General features: G+C 40.5%; 1 protein-coding gene across 2 annotated transcripts in view; it reads right to left on the bottom strand.

The window, feature by feature from the left end:
* map3k21 (mitogen-activated protein kinase kinase kinase 21) overlaps positions 1 to 17,412 on the bottom strand; it is a 52,433-nt gene that overhangs the window by 21,271 nt on the left and 13,750 nt on the right. For both annotated transcript variants that reach the window (XM_061911648.1, XM_061911650.1), the window contains exons 2-4: positions 1,532 to 1,712; positions 1,318 to 1,466; positions 1,080 to 1,255 (exon numbers count right to left, since the gene is read on the bottom strand). In XM_061911648.1, coding sequence (XP_061767632.1) covers positions 1,080 to 1,255; positions 1,318 to 1,466; positions 1,532 to 1,712 — 506 coding nt within the window. The remainder of the gene's footprint in view (positions 1 to 1,079; positions 1,256 to 1,317; positions 1,467 to 1,531; positions 1,713 to 17,412) is intronic.

The following is a 17,412-nucleotide window of genomic DNA, read 5'->3' as shown; positions in this document are numbered from 1 at the left end:
ACTGTACTACTATTGTATTGCTAACATTTTACTTTACTACTATTGTATTGTATTGTTTACATTGTACTGTACTACTATTGTATTGCTAACATTTTACTTTACTACTATTGTATTGTACTGTTTACATTGTACTGTACTATTGTATTGTTTACATTGTACTGTACTACTAGTGTATTGTATTGTTTACATTGTACTGTACTACTATTGTATTGTATTGTTTACATTGTACTGTACTACTATTGCATTGTATTGTTTACATTGTACTGTATTACTATTGTATTGTACTACTATCGTATTGTTGTTTACATTGTACTGTACTACTATTGCATTGTATTGTTTACATTGTACTGTATTACTATTGTATTGTACTACTATTGTATTGTTTACATTGTACTGTACTACTACTGTATTGTACTGCTTACAATGTACTGTACTACTACTGTATTGTACTGTTTACATTGTACTGTACTACTATTGTATTGTACTGTAATACTATTGTATTGTATTGTTTACATTGTACTGTACTGATATTGTATTGTATTTTTTACATTGTACTGTACTTTTATTGTATTGTTTACATTGTACTGTACTACTATTGTATTGTTTTCATTGGATTGTACTGTACTACTATTGTATTGTTTACATTGGATTGTACTGTACTATTATTGTATTGCATTGTTTACAGTGTACTGTACTACTAGTGTATTGTATTGTTTACATTGTACTGTACTACTATTGTATTGTATTGTACTGTACTACTATTGTATTGTATTGCTTACATTATACTGTACTACTATTGTATTGTACTGTAATACTATTGTATTGTATTGTATTGTTTACATTAAGATTGCCAACAGAGATGATGTCCACTCCTGCTATGAAAGAGACAAGGCTCCATTGTGAAGGACAATCCTAGTGGATGTCTTGCATGCAGTCATGAACCTAGACCTCAATCAGGTCATGTGCTGGCTAATGAGCTACTTCTTTAGGTTGCCATTTGCAAGGTATGCAATAAACCTTTCGGCCTGTTAAAGCCATGATGTGATGCTAAATGACGAGATGCTAAATGATGTCTCCACCTTCTCTTTGGTCCTGAGCTCGTCAAACATCTCCTGGATCTCCACGCGCCAGTCGTCCTGCATGATGTGGAAGGAGTCCTGCGGCATGGTGGCCATCACCGCCTCCTCGATGGCCGACAGCTGCTCCAGGATGCAGGAGAAGGAGGGCCGCACGTGGGGGTCCTGGTCCCAGCACTCTGGGGAAAAAAAGCCAGTGTTACCACCGGGGTTCCCTGCGTTGAACCTTGGCTTTATGTACCTTCCATGAGCTTAGCGAAGGGTTGCGGGCAGGTGGAGGGGATGGGTAGAGTTAACTTGTTGACTGCCACGCCGTAAGCCACAGCCAGGCCGTCTATTCCTCGGTAAGGCACCTCTCCAGTCAGCAGCTCCCACAGCAGAACTCCATAGCTGGGGGAGGCACGGAAGTCAAGAAAGGACAAACAAACATTTCAACCAATGGTCTGTTGTCTTACCCCCACACATCACTGCCTTTGGAGAAGAGCGACGACTTGATGACCTCGGGGGCCATCCAGGAGTAGGTGCCAGCTGCCGACATTTTGGTGGTTTTGTGCCACTCCCTGGCCAGGCCGAAGTCTGTGATCTTCAAGGTCTTCCTGCCGATGTCGTCGTTCTCGATGTGTTCAAGTAAAAGAACTGGAGGAAGAGAGACAGAGGAGTCATGATGATTGTAGACGGGTAAGATGGAGGCAAGTCTTGGCGCAGGTGAGGACATGACAGCTGATATTCAACAGGGCCACCAAGCCCCTAGAGATAGGGGTGTCAAACGTACGGCCCGAGGGCCGAATCAGGCCCGCGAAAAGGTTTTATCCGGCCCGTGGGAATAGTGTGCCAAGTATCAAAATGAACCTGACATTTTTGAATGAAAGTGCTGTTCTAAATGTGTCCACTGGATGTCACCATAGCAATTTTTTGTATCGTTGTAGACGATGCCCCATATGTACTAAATAAACCACATGATAGTAAATGATCAAACTACATAACATCCTGTAATTTCATTTAGATATAATTTTTTTGAGTTGACTGATAATCATTATCACATATTTAATTCAGAAAATATAAAAACCAACAAATAGATAGAATACTTATAATTGCAACATGTAAAAATTATTTGTACAATTTCAGAATATAACCCGAGTTTTGCCGGTTCAAATCCATCCTCATCACTACTGTTGTGTCCTTGAGCAAGAAACTTCAGCCACCTTACTCACAATGTAGATAGTTTGCCACTAGGGAAAAAGCGCTATTTAAATATAATTCACTACACCAAACAGTGTTGAAGCTGAGCGTCCATTGACTTCAATGGCAGAGCATCAAGTGGGTGGTCCCACTGCAGCCAAACTAGACAGGCAATGCCCGTCGGACAAATGGAAAGTGGGCGTGGCCTCACTGAGATTGCGATTGATGATTGGATTATACGTCTCAGCCTGAATCCCTTCTGTTTGACAGCAACATGAGCCACCCTGAAATCCTTCTTCTACTTTGATTCTGTTGTTCTGAGTTGAGTTGGAGACTTCGACAATCCTCTATTTCAAGTTTTCTGTGGCAAATAAAACATCTTTCCATCTTCCAGGTGATACTGGAGAGGTCAGTGGTGTGTAGAAAGTAGATGAGCAGCAGTGTGTGGAGGTGCTAACCAGGGTAGTCATTACCTGCCCGGGGCACCCTGGGATCTACCTGCACCAACAATGGGAATTCCATTACAAACTGGTTTCACTGGAAACTTCTTCTTTCCACGTGCCCCACACCACTCACTGTCCGTAACTAGCACACTTTCAAACGATACAAGTCAGAGGAAGAGAAGTGATATCATGCAACTTGGGTGGTCTCCATACCAATGTTTTAGTACTGCTACCAACATGTCTTGATACTTTTCTAAATAAAGGAGACCACCAAAAATGTCATTATTGTCTTTATTGTAACAACAAATGTTAGTGTACATGAACATATGTTTGCTATTGTCATTTAGTCCTTAAATAAAATGTTGAACATAGTAGACAACTTGTCTTTTAGTAGTAAGTAAACAAAGACTCCTAATTAGTCTGCTGACGTATGCAGTGACATATTGTGTCATTTATACATCTACTACTTTGTACACATTATGAGGGACAAACTGTAAAAATGGATTATTAATCTACTTCAGGGGTCACCAATGCGATGCCCGCGGGCACCAGGTAGGCGGTAAGGACCAGATGAGTCGCCCGCTGGCCTGTTCTAAAAATAGCTCAAATAGCAGCACTTACCAGTGAGCTGCCTCTATTTTTTTATTTACTAGCAAGCTGGACATTTTTAATTCTAAGAGACAAAACTCAAATAGAATTTGAAAATCCAAGAAAATATTTTGAAGACTAGGTCTTCACTTGTTTAAAAAAATGCATTTATTTTTTTACTTTGCTTCTTACAACTTTCAGAAAGACAATTTTAGAGAAAAAATACAACCTTAAAAATGATTTTAGGATTTTTAAACACATATACCTTTTTACCTTTTAAATTCCTTCCTCTTCTTTCCTGACAATTTAAATCAATGTTCAAGTAAATGTATTTTTTATTGTAAAGAATAATAAATACATTTTAATTTAATTCTTCATCTTAGCTTTTGTTTTTTCGACAAAGAATATTTGTGAAATATTTGTTCAAACTTATGATTAAAATAAAAAAAATATTCTGGCACATCTAGAAAATCTGTAGATTCAAATTAAAACTTATTTCAAAGACTTTTGAATTTCTTTTCAAATTTTGAGTTCTGGAAAATCTAGAAGAAATAATGACTTGTCTTTGTTAGAAATATAGCTTGGTCCAATTTGTTATATATTCTAACAAAGTGCAGATAGGATTTTAACCTATTTAAAACATGTCATCAAAATTCTAAAATTAATCTTAATCAGGAAAAATGACTAATGATGTTCCATAAATTATTTTTTTTATTTTTTCAAAAAGATTCGAATTAGCTAGTTTTTCTCTTATTTTTTTCGGGCGAATTTTGAATTTTAAAGAGTCTAAATTGAAGATAAACTATGTTTCAAAATTAAATTAATTTTTTTTTCCTGTTTTCTCCTCTTAAACCGTTCAATGAAGTGTTTTTTTTCATCATTTATTCTCTACAAAATACCTTCCGTAAAAGGAAAAAAATGTATGACGGAATGACAGACAGAAATACCCATTTATATATATATATATATATATATATATATATATATATATATGTATATATATGTATATATATATATATATTTATTAAAAGGTAAATTGAGCAAATTGGCTATTTCTGGCAATTTATTTAAGTGTGTATCAAACTGGTAGCCCTTCGCATTAATCAGTACCCAAGAAGTAGCTCTTGCTTTCAAAAAGGTTGGTGACCCCTGCTCTACTTGTTCATTTACTGTTAATATCTGCTAATTTTCTGTTTTAACATGTTCTATCTACACTTCTGTTAAAATGTAATAATCACTTATTCTTCTCTTCTTTGATCCTTGACATTAGTTTTGGATGATACCACACATTTAGGTATGGATCCGATACTAAGTAGTTACAGGATCGTACAATAACATATAATACCTAATAAACCAATATGGTTAAGAAGTACTGATGTAAAGGGTAGGTGTCACGCTGTTTTCTGTTTTCCATCCATCCATCCATCTATTTTCTACCGCTTATTCCCTTTTGGGGTCGCGGGGGGCGCTGGCGCCCATCTCAGCTACAGTCGGGCGGAAGGCGGGGTACACCCTGGACAAGTCGCCACCTCATCACAGGGCCAACACAGATAGACAGACAACATTCACAATCACATTCACACACTAGGGCCAATTTAGTGTTGCCAATCAACCTATCCCCAGGTGCATGTCTTTGGAAGTGGGAGGAAGCCGGAGTACCCGGAGGGAACCCACGCATTCACGGGGAGAACATGCAAACTCCACACAGTTTTAACATTTTCTATCTACACTTCTGTTAAAATGTAATAATCCCTTATTCTTCTCTTCTTTGATACTTAACATTAGTTTTGGATGATACCACACATTTCGGTATGGATCCGATACAAAGTAGTTACAAGATCATAAATTGGTCATATTCAAAGTCCTCATGTGTCAAGGGACATATTTACTGACTTTATAAACATAATAAGCATTTTTCACAAAGGAATTTATTTTTTTAAATTAATGTAATCATAGTAGTATCGCTCTTGTACTTGGTATCATTACAGTGGATGCCAGGTGTAGAGCCACCCATGGCATTTGTTTACATTGTGACACCTGTGAGCTATTGTATCCTCCTACGGTGTGTAGTGAAGCATGTTTAGCTATTCCTTGTCCTCCAATGATAATGGAACTTGTAAGTGCACTTATATTTGTCGTCATGGAGACCAGTCCACAGTTTCCAAAAACAATTTGAAATGTGGACTCGTCAGACCACAGAACACTTTCATACTTTGCATCAGTCCATCTTAGATGAGCTTGGGCCCAGCCAAGCGTTTCTGTGTGTTGTTGATAAATGGCTTTGGCTTTGCATAGTAGACTTTTAACTTGCACTTACAGATGTAGCGACCAACTGTAGTGGTTTTCTGAAGTGTTCCTGAGCCCATGTGGTGATATCCTTTTCACACTGATGTGGCTTTTTGATGCCTGAGGGGTGGAAAGTGCGTAATATGGCTTACGTGCAGTGATTAATCCACATTCTCTCAACCTTTGGATGATATTACAGAGCATAGATGGTGAAATCCCTAAATTCCTTGAGAAATGTTCTTAATTTGCTCAGGCATTTGTACCCGCACTCTTTTACTAGGAAGCCACTCTGTTGCAAAACCTGGGCTGGCATTTTCTTGCAGAAATAAGCAGGGGCGTCCATGATAACAACTGGCTTTTACACTTTCATCCCCATGGTTCTTTTCCTCTTTGGTCCACAGTTTCCAAAAACAATTTGAAATGAGGACTCGTCAGACCACAGAACACTTTCATACTTTGCATCAGTCCATCTTCGATGAGCTTGGGCACAGCCAAGCTTTTCTGGGTGTTGTTGTTAAATGATTTTGGCTTTGCATAGTAGACTTTTAACTTGTACTTACAGATGTAGCGACCAACTGTAGTGGTTTTCTGAAGTGTTCCTGAGCCCATGTGGTGATATCCTTTACACACTGATGTGGCTTTTTGATGCCTGAGGGGTGGAAGGTGCGTAATATCAAGGCTTACGTGCAGTGATTAATCCACATTCTCTCAACCTTTGGATGATATTACAGAGCATAGATGGTGAAATCCCTAAATTCCTTGAGAAATGTTCTTAATTTGCTCAGGCATTTGTACCCGCACTCTTTTACTAGGAAGCCACTCTGTTGCAAAACCTGGCCTGGCATTTTCTTGCAGAAATAAGCAGGGGCGTCCATGATAACAACTGGCTTTTACACTTTCATCCCCATGGTTCTTTTCCTCTTTGGTCCACAGTTTCCAAAAACTATTTGAAATGTGGACTCGTCAGACCACAGAACACTTTCATACTTTGCATCAGTCCATCTTAGATGAGCTTGGGCCCAGCCAAGCGTTTCTGTGTGTTGTTGATAAATGGCTTTGGCTTTGCATAGTAGACTTTTAACTTGCACTTACAGATGTAGCGACCAACTGTAGTGGTTTTCTGAAGTGTTCCTGAGCCCATGTGGTGATATCCTTTACACACTGGTGTGGCTTTTTGATGCCTGAGGGGTGGAAGGTGCGTAATATCATGGCTTACGTGCAGTGATTAATCCACATTCTCTCAACCTTTGGATGATATTACAGAGCATAGATGGTGAAATCCCTAAATTCCTTGAGAAATGTTCTTAATTTGCTCAGGCATTTGTTGACAAAGTGGTGACCCTCGCCCCGTCCTTGTTTGTGAAGGAGTGAGCATTTCATGGAAGATGCTTTTATAGCCAATCATGGCACCCACCTGTTCCCAATTAGCCCATTCACCTGCCGGATGTTCCAATTAAGTCTTTGATGAGCATTCCTAAACGTTCTCACTTTTTTGAAACATGTTGCAGGCATCAAATTCTAAATGAGCTAATTTTTGCAAAAAACATAGCAGTTTCTCAGTGTGAACATGAAATATCTTGTCTTTGCAGTCTTTTCAATTGAATATAAGTTGAGAAGGATTTGTTGTATTCTCTTTTTATTTACCATTTACACAAGGTGACAACTTGACTGCTTTAGGGCTTTGTAAACGTCGACTGAAGGGAAAGCAAACACACCTTAGCGGTTGGCACTGCCATCATCTCCCTCTGCCAGCAGCCATAAAAGATGTAGAAAAAGAGAAAAGTTCACAGGTTGCCTAAGAGATGATACATGCAAAGATGTCTTGTTTGATGTACAACTCCACTTATTAGCAACAAGTTAGCATGAAGAAGAGATGTCTTCGTCTCTGTTTCCTTGCTCTTGTGAAAAGAAATGTTTGAAAAGCGGTGATGTAACTGGAGATGGGTGTGCCCCCGAGGCGGACCCCACCCTCAGACCGGCCCCCCCATTTAATTCCCTCTTCTAACAGACCCATCTTTCAGGGGAAGATCAGAAGCAGAGGTGCTCTCACGCTTCTTCCCATGGCTTCACCGCCTCCAGCTAAAAAGTTCTTTGTTCAACTAACTTATCTCCCAAATAAAGTTTGACACCAACATGGCCTGATTTTCCAAAACACCTTCTTCTGATGATCCTTAGGCTCCTCCCACACCTAGGAAGTGCCAAAACATCGACATGCAATTAGGCACCTAACGATACACGCTATCAATGACAACTCCTGACAGTTAGTATCAGCCTGGTGATTGATAACTAGCTAAAATGCTAACATGAAAACAAGAGACATGAACATCGTTCCCCATGGAGAAACAACATGTATAAAGACTGTGCTGTCGGAGACATTCCACTGTGCACGTTGGACCTGCAAGATAGCACACAGTGATCCTCCTATAGTCAGCAAAACAGACAAGTGTTTTTACGGTGCGTTCAAGGACCACTATACAGAGTAGGACGCCACGAAGCCCGTTAGAAATAATAATGAATCATTATTCGATTTGCTAACCACTTGAAATAAGTCTTGAAGTGCAACAGTCCACAGCAGTGTTCAAAACTGGTTAGAGTGTCCACCCTGAGATCGGTAGGTTGGGAGTTCAAATCCCGGCCGAGTCATACCAAAGACTATAAAAATGGGACCCATTATCTTCCTGCTTGGCACTCAGCATCAAGGGTAGGAATTGGGGGTTAAATCACCAAAAATAATTCCCGGGCGCGGCACCGCTGCTGCCCACTGCTCCCCTCACCTCCCAGGGGGTGATCAAGGGTGATGGATCAAATGTAGAGAATAATTTCGCCACACGAAGAGTGTGTGTGAAAACCATTGCTACTTTAACAATAAATCAGGGGTGTCCAAACTTTATCCACTGAGGGCTGCACACTGAAAAATCAAAGCAAGCAAGGCCATTTTGATATTTTTTATTTTAAAAAAACAATACATGTATAAAAAATATACATTTCGGCCTCCACTCAGGCTTGATCCCAGGGACCCCAAAGGGTTTTGGTCAAAAAATATATAAAAAATATGTCATTATTCAGTATTATTATTTTTATTATTATTCAAGTTTTAAATCTGTCGATCAATATCAGGTCTATCTGTCAATAAAATGATTTAAAAAATTTAAGTTGTATGCTCTTTTTGTCATAAAAAAAAACTATTTTTTATGGAAAAATCACAAAATTGGGGCGGCATAGCTCGGTTGGTAGAGTGGCCGTGCCAGCAACTTAAGGGTTGCAGGTTCAATTCCCGCTTGTGCCAACCTAGTTACTGCCGTTGTGTGGGCAAGACACTTTACCCACCTGCTCCCAGTGCCACCCACACTGGTTTAAATTTAACTTAGATATTGGGTGTCACTATGTAAAGCGCTTTGAGTCACTTGAGAAAAGCGCTATATAAATATAATTCACTTCACTTCAAATATGCAATATTTTCACCCAATATTTTTTCTAAGTGGAATATTTGAGATTATATAATAATTGGAGCATTAAAAAGGTCAATAACTCATAACACCATTGATTTTAATAATTATCATTTTTTGCGCAAAGACACTTAAAAAAAAAATCACACTAAAATGATCGGGGATCCAAAAGGGTCCTCCTCATTAAAGTGTTAAAAAAATAAATTATACATTTTTTTTACTGTTTACTTTTAACACAATCTCGAGATCAACTTCAGATCTATCCGTCAATTATAAGTTATTGTTGTGTGTTTGTTCATTTTAGGCCCTTCTTTAAAAAAAAACAGCTCAGTTTTTTTATATGGCAAACACAAAATATGCAACATTTTCCCCAAAAAATATCTCAAAGTGGAAAATTTAACATGAGCCTTGAATAGGTCAATAATTCATAATGACATTGATTTTGATTCATTATTATTTTTTTAGGCAGAAACAGCCTGCATGGCAGCTGTGTTATTAGAGTAAACATTGCAACATTTTCTTGTTACATTTCACCCGTTTGCTCCTTTATATTACTTTTTATGTTTTAAAAATGTTTCAATCGTATTTTTAAAATGTGCCGTAGGGCCGTTAAATTACATGCGGGCCGCACTTTGGACACCCCTGCAATAAATAGACCAAGAAAAAAAAGCAATAGGAGTATTCATCAATTTAAACACACTATTAATCATAACAGTGTATTACACAAATGACAAGAGTATGGAATCAGGGGAGGGGCTTACAAGTGGGTTGAGACCTAGTTTGAAGTCCAATGAGAGTTGCTCTTCATATTCCATGTGGTGTTCCACAGGGATCAGATTTGGGTTTTAAGTTGGTATATTCATGATCTGTGTAATGTCCCACAGCGTTCAAAGATGCTCTTATTTGCAGATGATACCTTTTTCTGATAGAAGCTTGACTAGACTTAAAGAATGAAGAAAATGCAACATAGTTCAAAGGAAAAAGTTGTCCCTAAACCTGGGTTAAACAATTACAAATCTACTTGGTAATAAGATAAGTACACAAATAAAAATCATGATTGAGCGAGTTGAAAAAGGAAAACACATATTAAAAACATTCAAGAAACATTGGAGTGCTGGCAAAAACACAACAAGAATGAGATGGAAAACCACTCCAGCAACAGGCTTTAGCACAGCACAGTATATATATGTGTATATATATATATATATATGTAAATATATATATATATACACACAAACACAAATCCATTTATCAACAATATCCTGAAACGCTGGGTCCGAGCTCACCTAAGATGGACTGATGCAAAGTGGAAAACTGTTCTGTGGTCCGACGAGTCCACATTTCAAATTATATTTGGAAACAAAGGACGTGGTGTCCTCCAGAACAAAGAGAAAAATAACCATTCGGATTGTTAAAGGCGCAAAGTTCAAAAGCCAGCATCTGTGATGGTATGGGGGTGCATTAGTGCCCAAGGCATGGGTAACTTACACATCTGTGAAGGCACCATTAATGCTGAATGGTCCATACAGGTTTTGGAGCGACATATGTTGTCATCCAACCAACGTTATCATGGACGCCCCTGCTTATTTCAGCAAGACAAGTGTTACAACAGTGTGGCTTCGTAAAAAAAAAAGAGTGCGGGTATTTTCCTGGCCCGCCTGCAGTCCAGACCTGTCTCCCATCGAAAATGTGTGGCGCATTATCCATCCATCCATTTTCTACCGCTTATTCCCTTTCGGGGTCGCGGGGGGCGCTGGCGCCTATCTCAGCTACAATCGCATTATGAAGCGTAAAATACGACAGCGGAGACCTCGGACTGATGAACGACTGAAGCTCTACATAAAGCTAAAATGGGAAAGAATTCCACTTTCAAAGCTTCCACAATAAGTTTCCTCAGTTCCCAAACGTTTATTGAGTGTTGTTAAAAGAAAAGGTGATGTAACACAGTGGTGAACATGCCCTTTCCCAACTACTTTGGCACGTGTTGCAGCCATAAAATTCAAAGTTAATTATTTGCAACAAAAAATAAAGTTTATGAGTTTGAACATCAAATACGTTGTCTTTGTAGTGCATTCAACTGAATATGGGTTGAAAAGGATTTGCAAATCATTGTATTCTGTTTGTATTTACATCTAACACAATTTCCCAACTCATGTGGAAATGGGGTTTGTATTCCAGCAGCCCTGAAGTGAAAAGTCCAAGTGCTAACGTGACGTGGCAGTGTTTTTGCTAGCTGTGCCTACAGACTAAGCTTGAGCTGTCAACACAACATTCCCCGACTGGGCCGTCTCCCCCACTTGGAAGCCAGGGTTGGCAAAATGGCAGAATCCATCCCATCGGCTAATGCTAGCTGGAGTTAATTATAGCACACACTTTCTCATGGCAGCTTTGTTGAGAGTGGATCTGATTGGTTGTGTGGGAGGGCAGTGGGCCGTCTCCACAACAATAGGTGCAGTCAGGGAGAGCTCGTAAAAACCCTCGCTCTGGTCACACAACACCCACTGTGTCAACCAGGGGGATTGTGGGAAGTTGCCCTTCAACCCCACAACTTTCCCACTCAGGCCGAGGACATGCACACGTACACAGGTGCTGCTCCCACTCAGGCCGAGGACATGCACACGTACACAGGTGGTGTGGAAAGGAATTTCCCACTCAGGCCGAGGACATGCACACGTACACAGGTGCTGCTCCCACTCAGGCCGAGGACATGCACACGTACACAGGTGGTGTGGAAAGGAATTTCCCACTCAGGCTGAGGACATGCACACGTACACAGGTGCTGCTCCCACTCAGGCCGAGGACATGCACATGTGCACAGGTGGTGTGGAAAGGACTTTCCCACTCAGGCTGAGGACTGAGAAACTACTTTGTCAGCTAATATTCTAAACTTAAGTCTCTATATCTCTGCACATGTTTTAAAATGGTTATACTATATATATAGGGACGGCGTGGCGCAGTGGAAGAGTGGCCATGCGCAACCCGAGGGTCACTGGTTCAAATCCCACCTAGAACCAACCTTGTCACGTCCGTTGTGTCCTGAGCAAGACACTTCACCCTTGCTCCTGATGGGTGCTGGTTGGCGCCTTGCATGGCAGCTCCCTCCATCAGTGTGTGAATGTGTGTGTGAATGGGTAAATGTGGAAGTAGTGTCAAAGCGCTTTGAGTACCTTGAAGGTAGAAAAGCGCTATACAAGTACAACCCATTTATCATTTATCATTTATCATTTATACTAGGATGTTCTATTTTTGTGGTGTTTTTAAATGTGCTCAAAATATTCAAAAAGGACCTATTGTATTCTCTGGACCATAGGGCACACCGGATTATGAGCGGGTCTATTCAGCTCCATTTTCATACAAATGGCCCATCGGATTTTAAAAGGGGTCATATTATGATTTTGTGTCTAAATGTAAAAGACTTCCTTGTGGTCTACATCAGTGGTCCCCAACCACCGGGCCGCGGTTCGATTGGAAGCGGGCTGCAGAATAATTTATGATTTTTTTTAAAAATTTAATTAACATAAAAAACACAATATACACTTACAATTAGTGCACCAACCCAAAAAAACCTCCCTTTTTCATGACAGTCTTCATTTCCCGCCCCATCAAAAAAGGGAGAGGGGAGTAGGCTCAGCTGGTCGGAGGCCCGGCTTGCGTCTGGCGATGGAGGTATGTGGAGAGGCGGAGCCGGCGAACGAGCAGCGGGGCAGGGCACGCTGGAGCCCGGCCAAAGATGGCGGCAAGGAGGCGGAGACGATGACCGAGCCGAGAGGCGGGGCGTGCCGGGAGCGACGCTACAAGCGGGATCAGGTGCGTGGCTCGCACACCGGGACACAATTAAAATTTCTCCTCACGGTGTATAAAAGGGGAGAAGGAGGAGAGATCGGAGCAGAAGGAGGAGGAGAACCCGTAGCAGTACCTGAAGAGCAAGAGCGACAGAGAGCGAGCCGAAGACAGCGATGACGGGGGCGGATGAAAGCGACCGATGAGCGAGCAGTGGAGAAGGAGCTGAAAAACGACCCGACCGCAGACAAGCTACATTGAAAAATAAAGCGAGTCAAACCTGCTCGAAAGCAATGTCCTTCCTTGGGAGTCCTGGGAACCCGCACGACGGCAGGAGTCCGTCACAATAAAGTTCAAGTGTACACTACTTTGTATTAGTAATGGCAACAGCGCAGGACGCATGTGCATGTACGAGCCAGTCTGCCCCATAACAAGAGGATAGAGAAAAGAAAGAACATATTGACTTCAACATCGGACTACAATGGTTCCCTCGTGCAAAGCAATTTGGGTACATTTCTCCCACGCTTGGATACTCTTTTGACGTCACAATTGAGAACAATGTCACAGACCGGGCACATTCCAATTGGCTAATTTAGAGTTAATGTGAAGGACATATTGTTTAATCAACATCTCCGCCGTGACTCCATGGTTTGACTTATGCAGATGCCAAATAGACCAAAACAGGTACCAACAGCTAAGAAGAGTAGTTTTGTACATAATACAAGGGATGGAACAGTAAACAGTATAACGACAAATCACGATAAGATTCCAGGCAGTTAATAATACCTTCCAAATGTTTATTTATCCAAACAAACGTCATATATTATTGCATTTACGGTAGGGCTTAGCTGAATTGAGAACAGATCTCACAGAGCAAGTTGTGCACTTCATGCTGAGGACATCCATCATAGTGCACTGCACAAGACTCTTGCTTATCACATTGACATGCAAACTCACCCATGGTGTGAAACAAAAGTAGTGGTAGAGTAAGAAGTCTGGCAAACTCGCCCATGGTGTAAAACAAAAGTAGTGGTAGAGTAAGAAGTCTGGCAAACTCGCCCATGGTGTAAAACAAAAGTAGTGGTAGAGTAAGAAGTCTGGCAAACTCGCCCATGGTGTGAAACAAAAGTAGTGGTAGAGTAAGGAGTCTGGCAAACTCGCCCATGGGGTAAAACAAAAATAGTGGTAGAGTTAGAAGTCTGGCAAGCTCACCCGTGGTGTAAAACAAAAGTAGTGGTAGAGTAAGAAGTCTGGCAAACTCACCCGTGGTGTAAAACAAAAGTAGTGGTAGAGTGAGAAGTCTGGCAAACTTGCCCATGGTGTAAAACAAAAATAGTGGTAGAGTTAGAAGTCTGGCAAGCTCACCCGTGGTGTAAAACAAAAGTAGTGGTAGAGAAAGAAGTCTGGCAAACTCGCCCGTGGTGTAAAACAAAAGTAGTGGTAGAGTAAGAAGTCTGGCAAACTCGCCCTTGGTGTAAAACAAAAGTAGTGGTAGAGTGAGAAATCTGGCAAACTCGCCCATGGTGTAAAACAAAAGTAGTGGTAGAGTAAGAAGTCTGTCAAACTCGCCCATGTAGCCACCAACTGTAGTGGTTTTCTGAAGTGTTCCTGAGCCCATGTGGTGATATCCTTTACACACTGATGTGGCTTTTTGATGCCTGAGGGGTGGAAGGTGCGTAATATCAAGGCTTACGTGCAGTGATTAATCCACATTCTCTCAACCTTTGGATGATATTACAGAGCATAGATGGTGAAATCCCTAAATTCCTTGAGAAATGTTCTTAATTTGCTCAGGCATTTGTACCCGCACTCTTTTAGTAGGAAGCCACTCTGTTGCAAAACCTGGCCTGGCATTTTCTTGCAGAAATAAGCAGGGGCGGCCATGATAACAACTGGCTTTTACACTTTCGTCCCCATGGTTCGTTTCTTCTTTGGTCCACAGTTTCCAAAAACAATTTGAAATGTGGACTCGTCAGACCACAGAACACTTTCATACTTTGCATCAGTCCATCTTAGATGAGCTTGGGCTCAACCAAGCGTTTCTGGGTGTTGTTGATAAATGGCTTTGGCTTTGCATAGTAGACTTTTAACTTGCACTTACAGATGTAGCGACCAACTGTAGTGGTTTTCTGAAGTGTTCCTGAGCACATGTGGTGATATCCTTTACACACTGATGTGGCTTTTTGATGCCTGAGGGGTGGAAGGTGCGTAATATGGCTTACGTGCAGTGATTAATCCACATTCTCTCAACCTTTGGATTATATTACAGAGCATAGATGGTGAAATCCCTAAATTCCTTGAGAAATGTTCTTAATTTGCTCAGGCATTTGTACCCGCACTCTTTTACTAGGAAGTCACTCTGTTGCAAAACCTGGCCTGGCCTTTTCTTGCAGAAATAAGCAGGGGCGTCCATGATAACAACTGGCTTTTACACTTTCGTCCCCATGGTTCTTTTCCTCTTTGGTCCACAGTTTCCAAAAACAATTTGAAATGTGGACTTGTCAGACTACAGAACACTTTCATACTTTGCATCAGTCCATCTTAGATGAGCTTTGGGCTCAGCCAAGCGTTTCTGGGTGTTGTTGATAAATGGCTTTGGCTTTGCATAGTAGACTTTTAACTTGCACTTACAGATGTAGCGACCAACTGTAGTGGTTTTCTGAAGTGTTCCTGAGCCCATGTGGTGATATCCTTTACACACCGATGTGGCTTTTTGATGCCTGAGGGGTGGAAGGTGCGTGATATCATGCCTTACGTGCAGTGATTAATCCACATTCTCTCAACCTTTGGATGATATTACAGAGCATAGATGGTGAAATCCCTAAATTCCTTGAGAAATGTTCTTAATTTGCTCAGGCATTTGTACCCGCACTCTTTTAGTAGGAAGCCACTCTGTTGCAAAACCTGGCCTGGCATTTTCTTGCAGAAATAAGCAGGGGCGTCCATGATAACAACTGGCTTTTACACTTTCGTCCCCATGGTTCTTTTCTTCTTTGGTCCACAGTTTCCAAAAACAATTTGAAATGTGGACTCGTCAGACCACAGAACCCTTTCATACTTTGCATCAGTCCATCTTAGATGAGCTTGGGCCCAGCCAAGCGTTTCTGTGTGTTGTTGATAAATGGCTTTGGCTTTGCATAGTAGACTTTTAACTTGCACTTACAGATGTAGCGACCAACTGTAGTGGTTTTCTGAAGTGTTCCTGAGCCCATGTGGTGATATCCTTTACACACTGGTGTGGCTTTTTGATGCCTGAGGGGTGGAAGGTGCGTAATATCATGGCTTACGTGCAGTGATTAATCCACATTCTCTCAACCTTTGGATGATATTACAGAGCATAGATGGTGAAATCCCTAAATTCCTTGAGAAATGGTGTAAAACAAAAGTAGTGGTAGAGTAAGAAGTCTGGCGAACTCGCCCGTGGTGTAAAACAAAAATAGTGGTAGAGTAAGAAGTCTGGCAAACTCACCCATGGTGTAAAACAAAAGTAGTGGTAGAGTAAGAAGTCTGGCAAACTCGCCCGTGGTGTAAAACAAAAGTAGTGGTAGAGTAAGAAGTCTGGCAAACTCGCCCGTGGTGTAAAACAAAAGTAGTGGTAGAGTAAGAAGTCTGGCAAACTCACCCATGGTGTAAAACAAAAGTAGTGGTAGAGTAAGAAGTCTTGCTCCTGCTCTACCGTCTGTAACAGTAACAGTAATTCAGTACAGTATGACGACTCATTTGGAAATATTACTACGTGCTGTTGTGTAGATTTCCTGCGGGTTGCACTTCAAGTAGTTGTATTTTTACTGGAGAAAATGATGGCAACATGTAACCTTATCTTACCATGAATTGATTAACGTGGACCCCGACTTAAACAAGTTGAAAAACTTATTGGGGTGTTACCATTTAGTGTTCAATTGTAAGGAATATGTACTGAACTGTGCAATCTACTAATAAAAGTATCAATCAATCAATCTACCGTGGCAAAAGTGAAGTGTGTATTCTCTTTCTTCCAGGTGTAGAAGACATACAGTATGTGTGTACAATACAGTAGGGATGGAACAATATGACTACAATTTCATATCACTATTATTGTGACCAAAATGATCACGGTTAACATGAATATCGAGTTATTGTTGAATGTACTTATGTTTACAAAGGTGTTAAGTTAACAAAAATAAAAATAACAAACACATGTTTCATGTACATTAGGATTCTTTGTTCAAATAAAGACAATGACATTTTTTGTGGTGCCCTTTATTCAGAGAAGTACAAACCCCGTTTCCATATGAGTTGGTAAATTGTGTTAGATGTAAATATAAACAGAATACAATGATTTGCAAATCATTTTCAACCTATATTCAGTTGAATATGCTACAAAGACAACATATTTGATGTTAAAACTGATAAAACATTTTTTTTTTTTTGCAAATAATCATTAACTTTAGAATTTGATGCCAGCAACACGTGACAAAGAAGTTGGGAAAGGGGGCAATAAATACTGATAAAGTTGAGGAATGCTCATCAAACACTTATTTGGAACATCCCACATGTGAGCAGGCTGATTGGGAACAGGTGGATGCCGTGATTGGGTATAAAAGCAGCTTCCATGAAATGCTAAGTAATTCACAA

Source organism: Nerophis ophidion, linkage group LG09 (assembly GCF_033978795.1).
Source record: "Nerophis ophidion isolate RoL-2023_Sa linkage group LG09, RoL_Noph_v1.0, whole genome shotgun sequence".
Taxonomy (NCBI): Eukaryota; Metazoa; Chordata; class Actinopteri; order Syngnathiformes; family Syngnathidae; genus Nerophis; species Nerophis ophidion.
This window is presented reverse-complemented; position numbering and strand designations above follow the sequence as displayed.